Source organism: Microcaecilia unicolor, chromosome 6, assembly GCF_901765095.1.
Source record: "Microcaecilia unicolor chromosome 6, aMicUni1.1, whole genome shotgun sequence".
Lineage (NCBI taxonomy): Eukaryota > Metazoa > Chordata > Amphibia > Gymnophiona > Siphonopidae > Microcaecilia > Microcaecilia unicolor.
The window spans coordinates 193176469-193198086 of NC_044036.1; the positions used below are offsets into that span (position 1 = coordinate 193176469).

The 21618-nt window shown below is 46.3% G+C and overlaps 1 protein-coding gene across 2 annotated transcripts in view; it reads left to right on the plus strand.

Annotated features, from left to right (window-relative positions):
- Positions 1-21618, plus strand: part of IFRD2 (interferon related developmental regulator 2) — a 100375-nt gene that overhangs the window by 69267 nt on the left and 9490 nt on the right. For both annotated transcript variants that reach the window (XM_030206467.1, XM_030206468.1), the window contains 6 exons: positions 1522-1572; positions 2565-2746; positions 3564-3669; positions 9746-9883; positions 10571-10699; positions 16793-16888. In XM_030206467.1, the coding sequence (XP_030062327.1) occupies positions 1522-1572; positions 2565-2746; positions 3564-3669; positions 9746-9883; positions 10571-10699; positions 16793-16888 (702 nt within the window). The remainder of the gene's footprint in view (positions 1-1521; positions 1573-2564; positions 2747-3563; positions 3670-9745; positions 9884-10570; positions 10700-16792; positions 16889-21618) is intronic.

The following is a 21618-nucleotide window of genomic DNA, read 5'->3' on the forward strand; positions in this document are numbered from 1 at the left end:
AGAACTTCATTTGCTGTATATTCTCAAAGGATTCGATTAGATTATCCATGTGGCTCATTAACAAGACTATATCTGAAGTAAAGTCATTCTCTACCACCGTCAGGTCCTGGAGCACCCTCCAGATGACATTCAATGCAACCTCAACGGGAGCCAAAAACTCCAAGCTGATAACTCTTAAGGGTTTAGGAGTACCACCGCCGACACGGGTTCAGCTATAAACGACTTCCGTTTCAGCATACACTCCTGACTCACTCCTCCACTCCTTTGGGCATAGTGGTTAAATGATTTTTGAGCGATGAAGTTGTTTCCAGGTCCAAGAGCATCGACGCTCCTTCGTCGGCACTAATCAAAGGACTCATCAAACCAGTCATCTATGGGCAGCTCGTCACACAGCGGTCCCACACTTGCTGCACAGGGGACACAACGCTGGTCATCGGCGGCTGACCCCCCATTGTCCCCTTCCTCTGTTAAGGCAACTGCAATGCAGAGAGGAAATTTCAAGTGAACAAAAACTGAACTTCAGAGGACAGCTGGGCCGTTGAGTATACGAGCTTCAGGTCACCATCTTTCCCCTCTCCCTAATTTGGGACACTCTTTGTCTGGTTTCTCCTCAGAGGCCTGTCTGATATGGGTAACCCTTCAGCATAGCCCTCTGAGTCATTGAAACACGGAAGCCCCTCCACCACTTACAAGATGGTGTCCCTTCGGAGGGGTATGTTCCTACTAAGATTGCCAGCCGTACATCCATCCAGTGCAGCCTGGACAGACAAGTCTCCAAGGGCTTGTTCTCTGATATCCCTCCAAGACTTCTCCTCTTCTTTATTATTACATCTACATTTTTGTTAAAGAACTATGAACCCATCATCTTTATAACCAATTATCTTTAACCCAGTATTCCAATTTTCTCCCCTTCCCTCTATATCCCCCCCCCCCCCATGATTCCTTGTGTTCCTTCCCTCTCCCTCCCTGTCCCAGTATTTTGTTCGACTCTGTGCTAGCCGAGGTCGCAGGGCACCTCGGTCCCCCTCATCTTCATTCGTTTTATTCTCTCCTGATCCTTATTATTTATCTCCACTAGGTATCGAGTGAGGTAAAAACTTACAAACAACAGCTGGCTCTTACGAAGGGGAGGGGCAGAGAGGGGGGGTTCGGGTCCTGAAACTCCACTGGAAGGGGAGGGCTGGTCCTGGAACTGGAAAGGGAGGGGGGTCCTGGAACTCGAATAGGAGGGGTGGGAGGGGGAGATAGGGGGAGGGGGTCCTGGAACTCGGACAGAGGGAAGGGGGTGGGGGAGAGAGGGAGGTTGAGGGGGGAGGGGCGCCTGGCGCTCTGAGGACAGAGGGAGAGAGGGAAGGGGGCCCTGGAACCTTGCTAGCGCCCGTTTCCTTTCTGTTGGAAACGGGCCTCTTTTACTAGTAAATAAATAAAATCCCCTCTCTGCCTAGTTACTTTGATAGTTATCTTGTAATTGTTTTCCATCCTGGTTGCCTTTCAGTATTCATTGTCTCCCCTTTTTTATAGTGTGCCACAGCCCTGGGGATGTGCTGTTACATTGCGGCAGCTGATGTTGAGGTAATTAGCACCTGGCCTGCGTTATTTCCTTCCTCTGCTTTTTTTGCTTTTTGTGTCACATGCCCTAGTGCAGTTCTGATCAGTCGCCTTAACACAGCACAAGTTTGGGTTACACAGGTTAGTTCTTATGTAGAGCTGCAGGGCCTATCTGTTAGGTGAAACAGCACATGGGGACCTCAGAACATTTGGTTTGGCAAAAAAAGAATGAAATCCTAATCTGTGTTGACAAGATAAGGGCGTACTGGAAAACTAGCAAGAATGTTCTTATTCCTTTTGATCCAGACCAGTCCAGAACAAACGGGTTATGTCCCATCTACGAGTGGATGGAGACAGAGAAAGAAAGAAAGTTCCAAGTCATTCACCCCTTAAGGGTTTGTGCAGCCATAGTATCTTTCTCTGTCTGAAAGCATATGGTGGTCAGACCATGCAGCTCCTCTTTGGTGCTTCCTAGGTCCTGACCTGATTTTTAACTATGTGTAATTCTGCTTTCCAGTATCCCTTGTAGTCCATTGGAGGGCAGTGGGGACAGGAGCAAAGCCCACTGTGCCTGCCTTCTGCAAATAGTGGTTGCAACCTCTCACAGTACAGCGAGCAAGCACAAGATGTTGTGGCAGCTGTTTGCCTTCAGAATGGCAGCAAGCTAGGGGAAGGGGGAGGAAAAGAGGTGGGCTGCTTCGAGGGTGGGGGGGGGGAATTTTTTTTTTAACCCTACTGCTGCTGTATTTGAAAATGGCAGAAGTGACATGAGGCTAGTGCTGTTTTGAAATGTCCACACTCCTGGCCCACTACTGCTGTATCACACTTTCCATTCCTTGGACCCCAGGCTATATGATAAGCTGGGGGGGGGGGGACCTGAAAGGAAAAGAGGTTAATCACTCAGTGCTTTCAGTTGACAGGGAAGGGGAGCAATGGGAGGAAGTGCTTAAGTAGGTGCTTTTAACCTTGTTTGTTCTTGTGTGCTTTACCACCTCACTCAGTTTTCTGTCCCCTAGGACCTGCTTTCGTGTCTCGCCTGCCTGGAGAGTATTTTCAGTGCCTCCTGTGTGGATGAAGGATCCCCAGTACCAGCTCAGCAGAACTCCATGCTGCAGGTCTTGCACTGCAGCACACTGCAGGCCTGGTCCCTCCTTCTCACCATCTGCCCCAGGTCCCAGGTGGAGAAAGTACTGGTGAAGTAAGTGACAGACTGAGATCAGACAGTTGCGACATTAGTAGGTGCTGTTGAAGTTGATAGTTGTGTGCTGTTATCATGTATGTATTTTTGTAACCCGGTTAGAATTGTAGATAGGCTAGATATAAATTTTATAAATAAATACATTTGCAGAAACACAGCTTATCTTTCTGTCCCTTGAAATGAGCGCTGTTAAAGAAGCTTTTTGCTTGAAAAGGGTTTTTAATAGATAGCAAATTCCTAGGTATAGTTTGAATTTAATATAAAAATGCAGTTTCAGTATCTGTATTTTCTTGCTCCTCTGCTGGTCCGCTTTTTTTTACTTGATCTCTTTAGCAGCTAGGTGCTGCAGGGCCCCATCACTAGTTTCGAATTTAAGTAATAAATTGAGGCCTCAGCTGTGCTAATTTTTGTCTTATTTGTTTGCTTAAGTGCCTTTCAGACCTCAACATCAAAGCGGTTTACATAATTTAAACAGAAAACTGGGTACACAAGTCATACTAGTAAAACCACAAGAGACCCAACAGTGAAGAAGAGAAAAATGGCAAAGCAAACTCAAATTCACAGACAGAGGCAGCCTGCCATGCACTGTGATCTGAAACTCAGTTCTTAGTCCAGTCACAGCCAGACTGCCTGTGTGCATAGTACCAGTAGAGGAAATGCTATGTTTTGTAATTTTGTGGAAGCTGCTTGTGTAAAAAGGTGGTTGAGGAGAGGGAAATAGATAAGAAGGAACTGTGGCTGAACTGAAGAGAATTTCAAGACTCTTGGAGGCTGTGCCCTGCTGTTCTTAATCACTCTTTGTTCTTCTTTTCCTTAGTCACCTGCCCCGGCTGCCTAGTGTGCTGTCCAGTGAGAACGTCAACCTGCGGATTGTGGTGGGAGAAAGCATAGCGCTTCTTTTTGAGCTTGCCCGGGAATTAGATGTAAGTTTTCTTCTTATCCACGGGACCCAACTGCAATATAGCTAGGGCTTTAGATTATCCTTTATAACTGGAAAACACTGATAAAGAAACGCCTGGTGAGAAATGGAATTTACAGTTTATATCTGATAATCGCCTAGCTTCCCATGATGTCATTTGACTTTATGGCTGGATGATGTCATTGGAATTGGACTGGCCTCTTGTCTCGCTCGGTAGTCGAGCAGAGAGACAGCCATGGCACTGAACTAGAAACAGCAGCTGCCCCCCAGAGCAAGAGGAAGTTGTACGATTCGTGTTCCAGTTTATTCATTAATACGTTGGTGGGTAGTCAGAAGTCTCATTCCCTTCCCCCCACTTTTGAAGGTGATCCAGTGAGGATAATTGATAGGGTTTGAACTGTATTAGTCAGTACCCCTGATGCAGGCACTTGCTAAAACATGGCTTGGGTTTTAGCAAAAATTGTGCTTTTTCAAGATATAGGTTTTTCTTCTTTTTTTTATAACTTATAAATTAGAAAAAAAATTACCATCTTATACATTTATGGTTTAAAAATATAAAAGGTCATTATATATTAAACTTGTTTATATATAAACCTTTGATGGCATTTTTGCACATTTTTTTAATAGAAGTAGTAAAGATTTCTTTTAAAAATTAAGATCATCTAATATTAAGTTTTCCATTACTCTTCTGCTGTCATCCTGGTAAAAGGAACCCTCTTCTCTTTTCCACAAGTTGCATGCTGGCACCATGCATTTTGCTGCTTTTGTTCATGCAGCCAGACAAACTTAGCTGCTAGTTAAGTTAGAGCAATGCAGCCAGGTAAATTAATCCAGCCTTATGGTTGCCCAGACTGGCTGCTAGTGTTGTGTCCTAACATACCGCTGAATTTGGATGTGGAGGGAAGAGTGTGCTGCTGCATATCCTCCTGAGACCAGGTAAGTAATATTGGTCCACCTCAGCTTCAGAGACAATAGTCAATTGCACTGTTTTAACACTTGGCTTATCACACTGGCCTCTAAATGTTTAAACAAGTTTACTGTTTTAGCCTTCACCACCCATCCAAGAGTGCATACTATATATCTATAACCCTTTCAGTAAAAAAAAATGTTTTGATGATGTTACCAAACCATGGCCCCTTCTTCTAGAATTTGCTTTATAACATTGGTTCCTGTCAGGCATTTGGATGTCTTTATTATATCTCTTTTTTTTTTAATTTGTATGAAGTCTTTATTAAACATTTGTCAGGACAACATCACAGAGTTCAGCAAACCAGAACATGTATGCAATAAAAGTGCTGGCCAACACTACCAAAACATCCAGGATTACAAAGCCCAGCAGTATAGAGCAATAGTAATTCTTGATATACAAAAAGATAAATGTAACTTCAAAATATTTTAATAGTTTTCTTACACCCATCCCCCACCCCCTCCTTACCCTCCCTCACCCTCTCCTTGTGTCTCATTTAACTCTGGAACCCCCCCCCCCCCCCCCAACCCACTTACTACCACTACTACACAGGGTCCAAGCACACCGCAAACCAGCTCAGCAAGTACAATACTTCAGAAAGTGGTTCCAAATAGCCTACCATTTAGCAAGAGTATGGCATTTAATTGCCCAAAGTCTCTCCATCTCACAAATATACTAGAGTTTGTTTAGCCATTTGGTAATAGGGGGAACAGAAGGTTGCTTCCAGTGCGCTGCTAATGTCACACGGGCAGCAGACATCGCAGGTCGCACCAGCAAGGATTGGGACTTGGTTAGGCCTGGTGGCTTTTTGCAGAACAGAAAGTAAAGCGGGGCCCACCTGAGTGGTCTTATCTAACCATCTTTGTAACCTATATTGTATTCCCTTCCAGTAAGTCCTAGCCTTCTCACACCCCCTCCCGCATGACGCTGATACTTGAGAATAAATTTGGTTAAAACGTGCCGGCGTCAGGTACCACCTGTACAGCACCTTGACACAATTTTCCTTTATAGGGCCAGAGATAGACCTTTAGAGAAGCCCGTTCCAGGAGAGACCAATCGTGCTCATCAATTTCAATCCCCAACTCATCCTGCCACCTTCTACAGTGCGCACAAGCAGGTTTAGCCAGGGATCTCAAATATTTATACAAGCCAGAAATCAAGCCCTTTGCGCCCCTAGAGTCTTCACAAAAATCTTCCAGATAAGGATTTTCTCTAAGTATCTGAGTCTGGATTGTGGGAGAGGATAAAAAGTGTCTCAGCTGAGTGTAGGCATAGAACTCCTGCGGCAAAATGAAGAACTCATTCACCATAGTGTCAAAAGATTTAAGGGCATCTCCCTCATACAGTTGACCCCAAGTTGAGACCTAGCAAAGCCCATCTGGCAAAAGGCCCCCGACCCATGCCCGGAGGAAACATTGGATTCAGCCAAATAGGTGATAAACGTGACAGCACCATTTCAGGCTTAGGAAACATGGCATCCCAATAATATAGGGTGGACGAAATTGAAGGGCAAATGCTCAGAGGAATTCTACTGTGTTTTCTAGGGATCCACATGAGCCCACTGAGAAGAGAGGGAGCCACAGCCCCCTGCTCTAGCTTAACCCAAAGCTTCTGAGGAGAGTTCTGATACCACTCTAAAGCAGAGCGAACCTGGGCCACTCAATAATACCAAACAACATTAGGCACTCCCAAACCACCCTTCCCCGGGTCCTGGTAGAGAAGGGAACGCGGCAACCTAGGCCGCTTGTTATGCCAAATGAACAGGTTCAGTCGCCTTTGCCCCCCAGAAAGGAAAGATCGAGACATTCTCAAGGGAAGAACCTGAAATAAGTACATCAATCTAAGGAGAACATTCATTTTTAAAGTACCTATACGCCCAAACCAAGACAAGTTCAACCGGTCCCAACAATCCAAGTCTCTATAGATATCTTTCAGGAGAGGGGAGTAGTTTGCAGAGAATAGGTCAACGAATTGAGGAGTAATAACAACACCTAAGTACTTCAGTCCTCTGGAAACCCAGCGAAAAGGGAATTTATCCTGAAGAGATGTCAACAAATTTGGTGGAATGCCAACTGGCACAGCCTCCGATTTACCAATATTGAGTTTAAAACCGGAGACCATGGCGTATTCATTTAAAACTTGTAGCAGAGGAGGAAGTGACGTCACCGTTGAAAGATGGCTGCCTAAACGCGGAGCTCTGCGGGAGCCAAGATAAAAAACGTAAAATTAAGCACTTAGCATTGCAAGCCCCTGAATTTAAGTAAGTGAATTATGGTTCTAAACTTATGTGCTTAAGTTTTAAGTTACTTTTCAGCTGGAATACTTAATTTAAATGCCTAAAATTTAGGAATTGAGCATTTTATGAGGATTGATTTCCCCCAGGCTTTTATTTCCAATTAAGAACATGAACTACTACTAGAGACTGCTGACATTTTCTCTTACCATTAAGAGGTTCTCCTTTCCGCTGTTAAAATTTTGGGTGTTACCCTCGACCAGGAGTTCTCTTCCCTTTCCCATATGTGGTTTCTTCCTGTTTCTTTACCCTGTACCAGAACAGATGACTATGTCCAATACACCTTGTTCCTGGCTTTAGTTATCTTTAAATTTGACTGATGATTTTTTGAAGCATTAACATTGAAGGGCTTTTTTTATTCCTTTTAAATAATCTCTTGAAGGGGTGGGTAATTCTCTGTAAATTGCCTAAAATTAGGCCCCAGATTGAAGTGTACTAAGCACAAATTCTGTATAGCCAATTGCATGCCAATTCCCTGCTACGTGGTCTTCCTAATTTCCAAATTCACATGTTAAAGCTAGTTCAAAAATAAAGCAATCAAACTACTTTATGGCAGGAAAAAATGTGGTCATGTCAATCCTCTTCTACAGTGTGAGCTTTGGCTTTCTGTCTCTTACAGAATTGCCTATAAGGTCCTTTGTTTTGTGTCTCCAGATCCAGCCTTCAGGATGTACAGCCTTCTCATTCCCTATAACCCTCATTAAACATTTCATACTTCTAATCAACACTTGCTCGTTATTCCAGCTTATCACCAGGTCCATTGGGAATTCTCTGGAATTCGTTGCCAGAGAATGTGGTAAAGGTGGTTAGCTTAGTGGGGTTTTAAAAAGGTCTGGCCGGCTTCCTAAAGGAAAAGTCCATAGATAGTTACTAACTTGACTTGGGGAAAATCCACTGCTTATTTCTGGGATATCAAAAAAATGTTCACAGAGTGTGTGAATGCAAATATGATAGTCTTAGATGCTTTTAGACTAAAGTGAAGGAGAGTCTCATATATGGTACACGGTGATATTACTTTCACTCAATAGGTGAATCCATTACACGTGTTGATGTCTTAATCATTGACTCGACCTCCACCATCCCAATTATATTAACAAAAAAAGGACTTGCATTGCTTTTTTTGCTCATGTACTTATCAATAATGCACACTGCACTTATCTTAGGCAGATTGGTGCGCTCTTAAAACCCCGACAGGTTCCCGTTTTGTATTGACTTTGTCAAGGGGGAGTGACACCAGTTCTGTCGACAAAAGAGAAAAAGAACAAGAAAAAAGGAATCAAGTCTCTTACATATAAACCTTAACCCTATTATTTTAACTTCTCTAAATATTCGCATAACTTTTCCTAAATCGGCTGATGGCTTACCCGATTACTGCCCTAGGCATTCGTGTGTGCTGGCTTATTCTGATTGAACTAAAAAATGGCGACAGCGTCTTTTTATTATTAGCACGTACACAGCTGATGGTATTACGTCAAACGTTAATACGTAAAAATCATTGCGGAACTCTTAAAGGTATAGTGACCTTTGAAAGAACAGCTTAGAACAATCTTCTACGGCGGACATTAGAAAACTTTGTGGAAAAACTTTTCAAAAAACTTGAAGAGACCTCAGGGGAGATATATCAGAAAAAACTTCCCCATTGGATATATGTATTTAAACCTGCAGGTTCTATTGTACCTAATGTGAAAATCCAATAAGTTTCACGTTGTAAAATTCTTCTATTGAAATCCCCTCCCCTTTTTCAGGGGGAGTACTTGCTCAACTGCCATACATTTTAAATCTTCTATGGTATGCTCATGGGACACCCAATGATGAACTAAAGGTGCTCCTAAATTTTGAGCATTTATACGTGAGCGATGTTCAATCAATCTTTCGTGTAAGGATCTGGTTGATTTGCCAATATAGTATTTGCCACAAGGACACACTATATAATAAATAATGCCCACTGAGCGGCAAGTAGTATAACTTTTCAATGTAAATGTTTTATCATTGCAGATGAAACTTGTGTCTGGGATAAGCAGCATAAAATGTATTGTACTTTTTTGGGATCTTGCCAGGTATTTGTGACCTGGATTGGCCACTGTTGGAAACAGGATGCTGGGCTTGATGGACCTTTAGTCTGTCCCACTACGGCAATACTTATGTACTTACGTATTTATGAATCATTGCAGATGAAACTTGTGTCTGGGATAAGCAGCATAAAATGTATTGTACTTTTTTGGGATCTTGCCAGGTATTTGTGACCTGGATTGGCCACTGTTGGAAACAGGATGCTGGGCTTGATGGACCTTTGGTCTGTCCCACTACGGCAATACTTATGTACTTACGTATTTATGAATCACTCCTGTTTTAGTGTTTCAGCTCCCTACCCTGTGGAATTCCCTCCCATTTTGCATTAGACTGAAGGTGTTGATTACTCAGTTCAAATATTTCTTTAAGGCTTTTTCATTTTCTGCCGCCTTTACTAAGCTAGGCCTCAGCCTTCTGTTCTTTGGTGGGCTTTGTACAAAGTAAGTGACACATCCTCCCTCCCTTATTATTCTTTCCTCCCCAGAATTTTTTCATATGTAAAATTGTATCTTTTCGTTTCCATTTTTTTCTGTCCCTTGTCTTTCTCATTGGTTTTGTTTGTTGTTGTCACCCCCACACACACACATACACCCACTATTTTTAATATTGTATTGTAAACTGCTTAGATTTATTTTATATAGAAGGTAGTATATCAAAAATTGGCCTTGACCTTTATAAGCTTCTGTGGGGTTCAGACTGATGCTTCTGCTATTCCCACCATCTTTGATTTATAAACTTTTCTTTTCACAGGAGGACTTCTTTTATGAAGAGACAGATCTGTTATGCGCAAAGCTCAAGGCCTTAGCAACAGACAGCAACAAGTACAGGGCCAAAACTGATCGGCGTAAGCAGCGGTCCATCTTCCGTGATGTGCTGCATTTCATTGAGGTACATGGTCTACTTACTGAGTCATTGATTTCTGTCCATACAAGGACAGATAGATTTTATACTGAGGGAAAACCTCCAAAAGAAAACCCGAGAGCAGCTCATGTAAGGCTCTGGTAAGAACAGTATAGAAAGCTTCTAAATAGTTTCTTTTCTTAGGCGTTCCCCTGCGTAACCTTCCTGTTATATTGATCTTGACATAACAACCAGCCAACAAAAACTTGTAAGACTTCACTATGCAATGTAGGGAGCCTGGGTCACTGAGGCAAGGCCACGTGCCAAGGGGAGCTTGGGTCACTGAGGCAAGGCCACATGCCAAGAGGAGCCTGGGTCACTGTGAGGCGAAACCATGCAGTTTTGTGTTTTTTGGGTTGCTTTGAGGTATTGAGCATGCAGAGTTGATTGCTATTAAGTGTGATTGTGGTTTCAGAGTCAATATGAAGCATGGCTGTGCAGTGGAAAGCATTAGTGTTACTATGAAGGGTGACTGCTAGGCAGGGGGTCTTGATTGAGGCATGACCATGGTGGGGGGTGGGGTCCTGGGTTGCTGCAAGGAGGGTGACTGTTCCTGTGCCATTGAGGAGAGCATTGGATTGCTGCGAGGTGTGGCTGCACAGTGGAGGTTGAGGTTGATATGACGCATATATATCGGTAAAGGTTCACTGTCCAACATTTCTTTGTGTCTCACAGAGCAGCGAATGTCATGAGGAAACAATAAAGTTTGGCTTGGAATGCATGTATGTAGACAGCTGGGTCAGAAGGAGAACTTACAATGCTTTCAAAGAAGTGCTGGGCTCGGGGGTTCGCCACCACCTTCAGGTAAGAAAGGGAGGGTGTAACATATTTACATAGACCTTCATATGCATCATTAGTGGTTGTAGAGAAGCTGGGTAAGAATCTGAACAGAAAGCTCGTAAAGGTGAAGGAAAAAGACTATAGCCCTGGTCTCTTCCCTTGTTATAATCATTTCTTTTTTTTAAACCTGAGGTTGATGATGAGGCAGAGGAGGGAGGGATTCAATCATATCTTCATATAGGGTTGGAGATGGTCTCTGTCTGGAGGGTGTGAGACAATCTCTCTTCTCACCATCCAGTACAGGATGATCTCTCCATGTAGGCTTTGAGATCGAATCCCTCTTTCCTTGTCATCAAGCAGATGAGTTCATTACGAATGGGTTGTGTCCATCAACCAGCAGGGAGAGATAGAGAGCACTGAAAAACCATAGTGCCTCATGGCCAGCTAGCTCCATCTGCCTCTTCAGTATTCTCTATCTCCCCAGCAGGGTGGACGCAGCTTATTCAGCTCCTTCAGAAAATCTGCCTGGGGTGGCTCCTGTGCTGTTGCCAGTTGTAGCAGGGGTGTTGTGGCTGGTGGTGCCCACTTTAAAGGCACATAGGTTTGCCCTTTCTCTGCCTTACCCGGCCCCCGATGTGGAAGTAGACACATAGGCTAGCCCTGTCCCTGTCTTTGCCCACGCTCTACTTGGTGGATGCAGGCACATTGGTTCGTTTTTTCCCTGCCTTTCCCACGCTACTGATCCTCCGGAGTTGGAAATTTGCCTCTCGCTGTTGCCTCTAACTTTCCTCACAGCGTTAAAAAAAAAAAAAAAAGTTGCGTTGCGCTTTGGCGCTGCGAGTCCAGAAAAGAGGTTTTCTTCTGATTGTGCAGCGTGACCGGAGCTCTGGGACTCGGTCTGGAGAGGTAAGAGCATTTTGTAGCTCCTCCGGGGAGGGCGCGCATTCAGAACGATTTTGGCGCGAATCCGCCATTTTGAATTTTCCGTCGTTTTTCGGCGATGGATGCAGAGGTTGTTAGGCGCTGTTTCCGTTGTGGCAAGCTCAGATCAGCAGCAGGGCTTTGTAAATCGTGCTCTTCTGACGTCAGAGCCGGTCCGAGCATGGCGAGCGAGGTTTCTTCCCGCTCCGTGGAGCTGGCAGCGGGCGCCATTTTGGAACAGCATGGTGCGACCCCCACTGAGGCGGAGGGGTTTGAGCCTGGAGGGGAGCCTCGTGTTGAGGCTAACATGAGAGCTGCTACCCCCGGACTGGAACCGGGAGACCAGGGTGAGCCATTCTCCCCTGAGTTTGTATTGCTGCTGCATAAAGCATTTATGTTAAAAAGAGCTCTCCCGCAGGGGTCTCATTCGGCCCTGCTGCCTGTTTCCCCTCCAGTGGAGTATGGTCTCGGATTGCCGTCAGGCGCGTTTTCCCCTGACAGATGGCCGCAGGATAAGCGTAGAGGGTAAATTCCCCTTCAGAGAGTGTCACACCCCCCTTCCCCCCCCCCCCCCTCCCGTGGTCGGGATGTGAGGATTCTGAGGGGTCTGGCAGGCCCTCGTGTTCTGGAGAGCCAGAGGAAGGTGCAGGATTGCCACCGGATCCAGATGATCCTTCCGCGGTGAGGATTTTCCACCACGATGAGCTGCCAGCGCTTATTTCTGATGCATTGCAGGTCCTCTCTATTGAAGAGCCTGGGAGTGCTGAAGCCTCCTCTGCTAATCCGAGGATGGCAAGTACTAAGAAGCCTGCTCGAGCCTTTCCTTTGCATGACTCCATCCAAGAGCTTATTTCGGCTCAGTGGGCTTACCCCGAGGGACCTTTGAAAGTTGCCAGGGCTATGGGGCAATTATACCCTCTTGGTGAGGAGCATTTGGCACGCTTAGCAGTGCCTAAAGTGGATGCCCTAGTCACGGCTGTGACAAAGAGAACTACCCTCCCAATGGAAGGAGGAGTTGCCCTGAAGGACATGCAGGACCGACTCCTTGAATCAGCTATGAAGCGGTCCTTTGAGATTTCAGGCCTATCCTTACGGGCGTTTGCATGCAGCTGTTACGCTGCCCGAGCCTGCCTCGCTTGGTTGCAACAGGCAGTGGAACAGCCCGGAGATGGAGCGGAGCCGCTTGCAGAGGTGGCACTGTGGATGGAGTCAGCCTTGTCTTTCTTGGCTGATGCCCTTTATGATCTGGTCAGAGCTTCGGCTAAACAGATGGTTGTGGCGGTGGCGGCTTGCCGCCTTTTGTGGCTATGGCATTGGGCGGCTGACATGGCCTGTAAGCAAAGGTTGGTGATGTTGCCCTTTCAAGGCCTTCTCCTATTTGGTGAGGAGCTGGAGAAAATTGTTAAAGGCCTGGGGGATGCTAAACCCCAGCGCTTACCCGAGGATAGGCCACAGCCTTCCTCCAAGGGTCAGGCGGTTCCCTCCTCTTACAGACCTCGCTTCCGTGAAGCTCAAAGGTACCGCCCGGGGCGTTCTGCTGGGTTTACTTCACGTGCCCGTTTTCAGCAGAGGAACTCCTTTCGCTCGGACAAGTGTTCCGCAGCAACTGGCTCAAGGCCAGGAGTTCAAGGGTGACCCTCTCAGTGATAGTGGGCCAAGATTTCCTCAGATCAGTGGGACCTGATCAGAGATGGCTACAGAATAGAATTCAATGCCCCGGTGAGAGACGTGTTTGTGGAGTCCCGATGCGGTTTTGCTGCCAAAAGGGTGGCGGTAGAGGAGACCTTGCAAGACTTGATTCACCTGGGGCGGTGTCCCCGGTGCCTCCCGCCAAACACGGCTCTGGCCGTTACTCCATTTACTTTGCGGTGCCGCGATAAGGAGGGTCTTTTCGGCCCATCCTAGACTTAAGTCAACAAGTCTCTGAGAGTGCGGCATTTTCACCTGGAAACCCTGCGCTCCGTCATTGCGGCGGTACAGCCAGGAGAGTTTCTCACGTCTCTGGACCTGAAAGAAGCGTATTTGCACATACCTATTTGGCCCCCGCACCAAAGGTTTCTGCGGTTTGCGGTGATGGGAAAGCATTTCCAGTTTTGGGCCTTGCCTTTTGGCCTCACCACAGCTTCCTGAACCTTTTCCAAGGTAATGGTGGTAATAGCTGCCTTCCTCAGGCGAGAGGGTATTCAGGTTCACCCGTACCTAGACGACTGGCTCATCAGAGCGGACTCTGCAGTAGGGAGTCATCATGTCACAGCTAGAGTGGTCTCAGTACTTCAATCTCTGGGCTGGGTCGTCAATATGGCCAAAAGTCACCTGACCCCCTCTCAATCTCTAGAATATTTGGGGGTCCGGTTCGACACAGCCTCGGGGTATGTGTTTCTACCTGAGCAAAGGCGGTGCAAGCTTCAGAACCAGGTCCGTCTGCTCCTGAGGATGCCTCGCCCGCGAGCTTGGGACATAGTCCAGCTGTTGGGGTCGATGACGGCCACTTTGGAAGTGGTGCCATGGGCGAGAGCGCACCTGAGACCTCTGCGGTGTTCCCTGCTTCAACGATGGTCTCCAATATCTCAGGATTATCAACGCAGACTCACGTGGCTCCCTGCGGCCCGGCTCAGTATGGAGTGGTGGCTCTCAGACAGCATGCTGCGGCGAGGAATGCTGTTAGCGCTCCCCGATTGGTGCCTAGTCGTAACAGTTGCCAGCTTGAAGGGCTGGGGCGCACATTGCCGGGGAAGGCATGCCCAGGCTCTCTGGACACCCGAGGAGTCGGAGTGGTCCATCAATCACTTGGAGTTGAAAGCGATATTCCAGACGCTTCTGGCCTTTCAATTGACCCTGGAAGGTTTGGCTGTCAGAGTTCTGTCGGACAACACGACAGCAGTGGCCTACATACATCAACAAGGTGGCACTCAGTGCCAAGCACTGGCCGCGCAGATATGCCACTGGGCCGAGCTACATCTGCAGTTTCTGTCAGCAGCTCACATTGCAGGTCGGAGCAACGTGCAAGCCGATTATCTAAGCAGGCATCAAATCAACCCTGCCGAGTGGGAACTTGCAGACGAAGTATTCCTGCAGATCTGTGCCAAATGGGGGACGCCCGTAGCGGATCTTATGACCTCAAGCGCAAATGCCAAAGCCCCGTGCTTTTACAGCAGACGGAGAGATCCTCGCTTGGCAGGGTTGGATGCCTTGGCTCAACCCTGGCCTCAGGGCCTCCTGTATGTGTTCCCTCCGTGGCCCTTAATCAGGTGAGTACTCCTGTGGATTCGGCTACATCAAGGAGAAGTGATTCTCATTGGCCCAGGAGGCCTTGGTATGCGGACCTCCGGCGGATGCTGGTGGAGGCTCCCCTGCCCGTTACCTCTGGTACCGAACCTGTTGTCACAGGGGCCGGTGACCATGGAGGACGCCTGCCGCTTTGGTCTTACGGCATGGCTATTGAGAGGGCGCTATTGAGAGACAAGGGTTATTCCATTAAAGTCATTTCCACTCTCCTACAGGCCCGCAAGCGTTTTACTTCCATGGCTTATGCCAGGATTTGGCGCCAGTTTGAGGCTTGGTGTGCTTCTAAAGCGATCACACCCATGCAGGCTTCCTTCTCGCCGATACTTGACTTTTTGCAGGATGGTTTACAAAAAGGCCTTGCCAATAATTCCCTGCGTGTTCAAGTGGCAGCCTTAGCATGTTTTTGAGGGAAGGTCGCTGGCCTCTCTCTGGCTGCTTGCCCGGATGTGGCAAGGTTTCTCAGAGGGGTGCTTCGGCTCCGTCCTCCCGTGCGGGCTCCGTGTCCGGCCTGGAACCTGGGGCTAGTATTAAAGGCTCTTCAGTGTTTGCCCTTCAAGCCGCTCAGGCGAGCTTTGGAAAAGGATGTGGCCATTATATCGGCGAGACGGGTGTCTGAGCTCCAGGCGCTGTCCTGTTGAGACCCATTTCTGCAATTCTCAGAGTCCAGAGTAATGGTACTTACTGTGCCTTCCTTCATGCCTAAGGTGGTTTCAGCATTTCACCTAAACCAGCCTATTTTCCTGCCTTCCTTTTCCAGAGAGGAGTTTCCGGAAGCCTTTGGGCAATTGCACCTCCTTGATGTGCGAAGGGCTCTGTTGCAGTATCTGCGCATGTCAAATGCCTTTAGGACCTCTGATCATCTTTTTGTTCTGTTGTCAGGTCCGCACAGAGGGTCTCCAGCGTCTAAAGCCACTATAGCCCGTTGGCTCAAGGAAGCTATTTTTCCAGCATATCTGCTGTCTGGCCGGCCTCCGCCTGAAGCCTTTAAGGCGCATTCCACAAGAGCGATTTCCTCTTCTTGGGCTGAAACTGGAGCACTCTCTCTTCAAGAGATATGTAGTGCAGCTACTTGGGCTTCTAAGCTCTCTTTTGCCCGACAATACAGGCTGGATGTGGCTGCTAGGAGAGACGCGCATTTTGGAGCACAAGTGCTGGCGCGTGGTGTGGCTTGTTCCCACCCTATCTAGGGATTGCTTTGATACATCCCATTCGTAATGGATTCATCTGCTTGATGACAAGGAAGGGAAAATTAGGTTCTTACCTTGGTAATTTTCTTTCCTTTAGTCATAGCAGATGAATCCATGAGCCCTCCCTCAGTGGTTCATTGTGTGATTGATGTTGGTTTTTCTGTTCAGTTTTTCCTGTAGGTATGTTCTCTCATTGGGAGAAGTTGGAAAACAGTCTTCAGGATTTCTGTTCTGTTACAGGAGGTTGAGTTCGTCCCTCCTTTGAATTACTGCTCCTGTTCTGTGGCGTTCATCCGCTGTGAGGGAAGTTCATGTTGTTATATGTGGCGGTGTCACACTGCTTTGGAAGCTTCAAATACCGAAGAGGCAGATGGAGCTAGCTGGCCATGCGGCACTATGGTTTTTCAGTGCTCTCTATCTCCCCCTGCTGGTTGATGGACACAACCCATTCATAATGGATTCATCTGCTATGACTAAAGGAAAGAAAATTACCAAGGTAAGAACCTAATTTTCCCTTTCTGTTCCTGATAAAGCAAGGTTGAGGTGTAGAGGAAGATGTGAGGACAGAGGCCTTCCAGAGGTTAATGTAAAGAAGCAGTAATGGCTGTGGCATACCCTATCTTAGAGTGGGAGTGAAAGCCCCTGGCAGCTGGGGTTAGCGTAGTGTAGCACGAAAAGTGTTTTTGCTGAGGTTTTATTAATAAAAGTTTTATTTTTCAATCAGAATAATGAGCTGCTACGTGAGATTTTTGACCTGGGCCCTCCACTGGTACTGGATGCAGCTTCTATCAAAGCCAGTAAGATCTCTCGGGTAGAGAAGGTATGTGTAGTAGCAAGGACCAGATCTTCAAGTCCACCATCTCGGGCAGCCTGTTAATTTCTTTACCTGGAAACAAGTGGCATGTACTGTATGCATACAGAGGGTCATTTTATAATAGGGCAGAAAGGTACCTGTTTTTAATCCAAGTCTTTACAAAATACTAGCACACATCCTGCAGAAATCACAGCTAGACTGAAGGTACGGACATTACACCTGCTCAAGAGCGGTGTAAATGTACACACACACAATACACATGATCATACATATTATAAAATATGCATGTAAAACATGACTGCTCATGCTCTACACAGTCTGCCTTGAGCCTGCCGATAATACAAGTTCATATTGGCTTGTACCATACTTAGACATGACTCCTCACCCCGTTCAGGGGCATATCTTTTCTCTGCTACAGGTAAGTGGTGTGCATATTATTGTCAGTTTTACACCAAGGGCATGCTTTTAAACACACAGGGACTGGATAGTGTTTAATGCATATTTTTTCATTTATCTGTGGGTTTTGCACCGGTTTTCAGTGTCAAAGGGAGCAGAGATCAGCAATGATTCTTAGCTTGGATGCTGAAAAGGCATTTGATAAGGTGGATTGGGGGTATTTGTTTGGGTTGCTGGATTACATAGGAATTCAGGGATGGTACGGGGATGCGGTAAACGCCTTGTACAGCGGCCCCCGTGCGGCGGTTTTGGTGAATGGGGTGAAGGGAGGGTATTTCCACATACGACAGGGGACGCCCCTCCTATTTGTCCTGGCAATGGAACCTTTGCTTAGAGCCTTGCGGGCAGATGAGGGGTGGACCTGGAGGGTGGTACGATCAAGGCCCTCGCATTTGCGGACGATTTGCTGGTGGTGACCCGGGAACCGGAGCAGTCTGTACCTAGGATCTTGGAGCTGATTCAGGAATATGGGGCTATCAGGCTACACACTAAATATTCAGAAATCTAAGGCCCTAGAGATAGTGCCTGGGGATAACATAAAAAGTAGGCTATCACTACCCAAAGAGTGGGAGGAAGAGTCCATAAAGTACTTGGGAGTTACTGTACACCGAGAACTCCCACAGGTGTATGCCTAGAATGTGCGAAAGCTTTTGAATGATACGAGAATGAGTTTACAACTATGGCAGGGACTACCTTTATCACTTTTGGGGAGAATAGCTCTGTACAATATGGTGATCATACCGAAGTGGCTATATGTGTTCCAGACCCTGCCACTGTACCTGACTAAAGTTGATGAAAAGCGGCTTAACAGGACTTTACAGACATTTTTATGGGCAAAGAAAAGACCCAGAGTAGCGCTGTCCACGCTTCACTTGCCGGTGGACTATGGGGGCTTAGGGCTCCTGAATTTGCACTACATGACTATAGCAAGTGGCATGAGACATTTAAATGACTGGCTACGGCGTACGCAATTTTTCACCCCTACCCACCTTGAATTGCAAGAGACAGAACAGAGGCACATTAGCTACCTCCTACATAAGAAAAACAAAGAGAGACTAGCCTGCTTGCCTCAGCACAACTATTGCCAGCAGCGCAGGAAACTTGGCGCTGGCTTTGCAGGCACCACCGATTCTCGGCTAGAACCACCCCGTACCTCCCAATCTGCGGCAACCCGGATTTCCCGCCGGGACAGCTTTATGAGGTGTTCAAGAGATAGAAAGGCAAAGGACTGGAGTATGTTCTACAGGCGATAGATGGGGAAGGGACAGTCAAATCATGGGGGCAACTCCGGGATCAGTTTGCTTTGAACCCAGCGGATTGGCTCCATTACTATCAGCTGCAGCATTACATATCGAGCCTTCCCCAAGAGGCTCTGGCGGAGGATGTGCAGGAGGAGCTGAGCTCGGCACTTTCACTGGGAGCACAGCACAAAGTCCCGCTAACCTATCACCACAGACATCTAAAGGACATGGCAAAAGAGCCAGATTTTGAGAGACTATCAAACCTGTGGAGTAAAGAGCTGGGGGTGTCTGTGGCTCAGCCCTGAGGGAGTTTCAGTTCGGCATGCAGCCAGTTGATGCGTAGAAGAAATGTGATGGTGGTTCCTCCTGAGGAAGATTTGTGAAATGCGGTCCTGCATTAGGGAACCGGCACAATATGAAACAGATATGGTGGATTGTTGTCAGTCATCGAGCACACAGCACTTGTATTTTGATGCATACAGATGATTGGAGGCGGTGCATTTAGCCAGCCAAAGGAGGGTCAATAGACACACAGTGTTTTTCTACCGGGGAGCAGTCATCCAGCGTCTACGTGTAAACACGATTACAGCGACCAAGCGGAAGGCATGGCGTCTGTAGGAAAAGGACTATTCAGCTGGCAGGACTGAGTTCTGATCCTTTGTGTATGATATAATGTATTAGTACTGCAAAATATATGTAAAATAAGAAACAGCATTAGTATGCAGTTTAAAATGTAAAAACAGTTGGTTTGTTTTCAAATACAGGTGGTGCAAGGTGAGTGGAGGAATGAATATGTGAGGTTTTAACATTAGGTAGCAGTGCTAGAGTGGTTAGTGAGCATTGCAGTACAATAAAATGTTTTTGTGATATGAAAACTACTGGAGTCTTTGTGTAATAGATATCAAAAGTGACTCTGGAATTAAAAGAGTTATCCCCTAATTAGTAGTTTTGGACTAAAATAACTACTACAGTGATCCGGGAGCACTTCCTTGGATATCGCAGGAACACAGACCAAGCAAATTATTGGGAATTACAATTTAAGTTTGTGTTGAGAGCACACATACCGCCCAGGAGAGCGTTCCATATGGGGGCCTCGCCGGATGGAGCAACCCTGGGGCATATGTTCTGGGGCTGCCCGCGAATCAGGAAATTTTGGAAAGACGTGAGTGGCCAGATAAATGCTATTTGGTCCACGAGCTGGATACTGGATGCTAAGCTCCTTTTTGGACACCCAAGGCTGTTGGGGCCCCCAATTAGGGGATGCCGAGCATTCGTCATGCGCACGGTAATGGTGGCTAAGAAAACAATACTGCAGGCCTGATTGTCGGCGGAAGGCCCCACAGCATCCCAGTGGAGAGGGCAGATGATCCACTTGTTGCGCACTGAGAGAACGAGACTGAGAACCCAACGACCCTCTGATACGCGAGCCTTCTGGGCCTGTTGGACCCCATTTTGGCTTACACTAACACCCCAGGCTAAGGGGCAAATAATGAACATGTGACTGCTGCCTTAGATCAATTAGAATATGGGGTCTGCGAAATAAGAAACTGTGACAGTAAATGGATAGGGGGAGGAGTTGTGGGTATAGGTATGGGGGAGGGGAAGGAGATGGGGGAGGAGGGAGGGAAGGGGGTGAAAATGTAAAAGTTGCTGGAGAGATAAGTGGATCTTTGTATACTGCTAATGTGCTTGCCAGGGAAGTTATGTTATTTATAATACTAAATGGAGAGGAAGTTAAGCACTGTCTAGATATGTTTGTTGTGATCTCTCTAATAAAAATTATTGAAACATAAAGTATTTGTGTGTGCTCCCTTTCAGAAGCGCAGCCACAGAAATTAGCAATGTAATACCAGTAACAACAAAATCAGAGTAGAACAGATTCATGTACAAAATCTCACTGACCCAGAAAAATAGTAGAAGGTGTAACGCTTCAATAATGGTCACTCTCAGTTATCTAAGCTATGGCACACTTGCACCTAAGGATTCTAAGACAAACGAGAACTAAGAGCCTACCCTATGGGGTTCTCCCCGGGTGAACCAAAATCTTAAGTGCAAAACAAAAAGACTCCATTGAAAGATATATATATATATATATATATATATATATATATATATATATATATATATATATATCTTTCAATGGAGTCTTTTGTTTTGCATATATATATATATATATATATATCTTTCAGTGGAGTCTTTTTGTTTTGCATACATATATATATATCACCAAGTCATCAATCTTTCAAAAATGGGACTTATCTTAATGCCAGACGTTAGTTGAAAGAATAGCAGGTAGCAAAGGCTCATATGGTAGGTGCGGGTGCGCCATGGCTTAGATAACCCAGAATTACCTTCACAAATTTTCTTTGTTTGAAGTGTTGTCCTCTGCTGTTTTTCTTGCATGTGGGATTTTTCTTACTTAAAGAGAAAATGATTGCCATGACCTCTCGCAGCACGACACAAGTACCACTAGCTGTCGCAATAGATCGTGGCAGCCATTTTCATGGTGCAGCTGCAACGGGCAGGAATGAGTGGGGCTTCTGTCCTGTACCTACTGGACCACCAGGGATAGGAAGTATGCCAGGAGGGGGGGCAGGGGGAAAAAGTTATATGTGGGTCCCATCCAATATATCCAGCTGAATATCAGCTGGAATCCACATAAGCTGTGGTAGCCAGAGCCCTTTATTAGCCCGGATATTCAATGCCAGTGCCCAAACATGGCCCAGCACCGGTGACAGCATTTAAAAAAAAATAAATGCTAACTTCCAGCAGCTGAATATCGGGCAGAGAATTGATAGCTTACTTCTCTCTCTCTCTCCAGAACCTCCAAAATTACAAAGGGGGAGAGGAATTTAGGATTTAGCGTACACCATTTTTTTTTTTTCAGTTGTACTTCAGGGTGAATTATATTCAAGTAAAGTACATGAGACAATGGAAGATTAAGATCATAAGGAACCACAATGGGATTTTGATGCGGGCTGTGTCCAGCAGCCCACTATTCTTTTTCATATTTCCAAGGAAATGTGCAAATAACTCAGA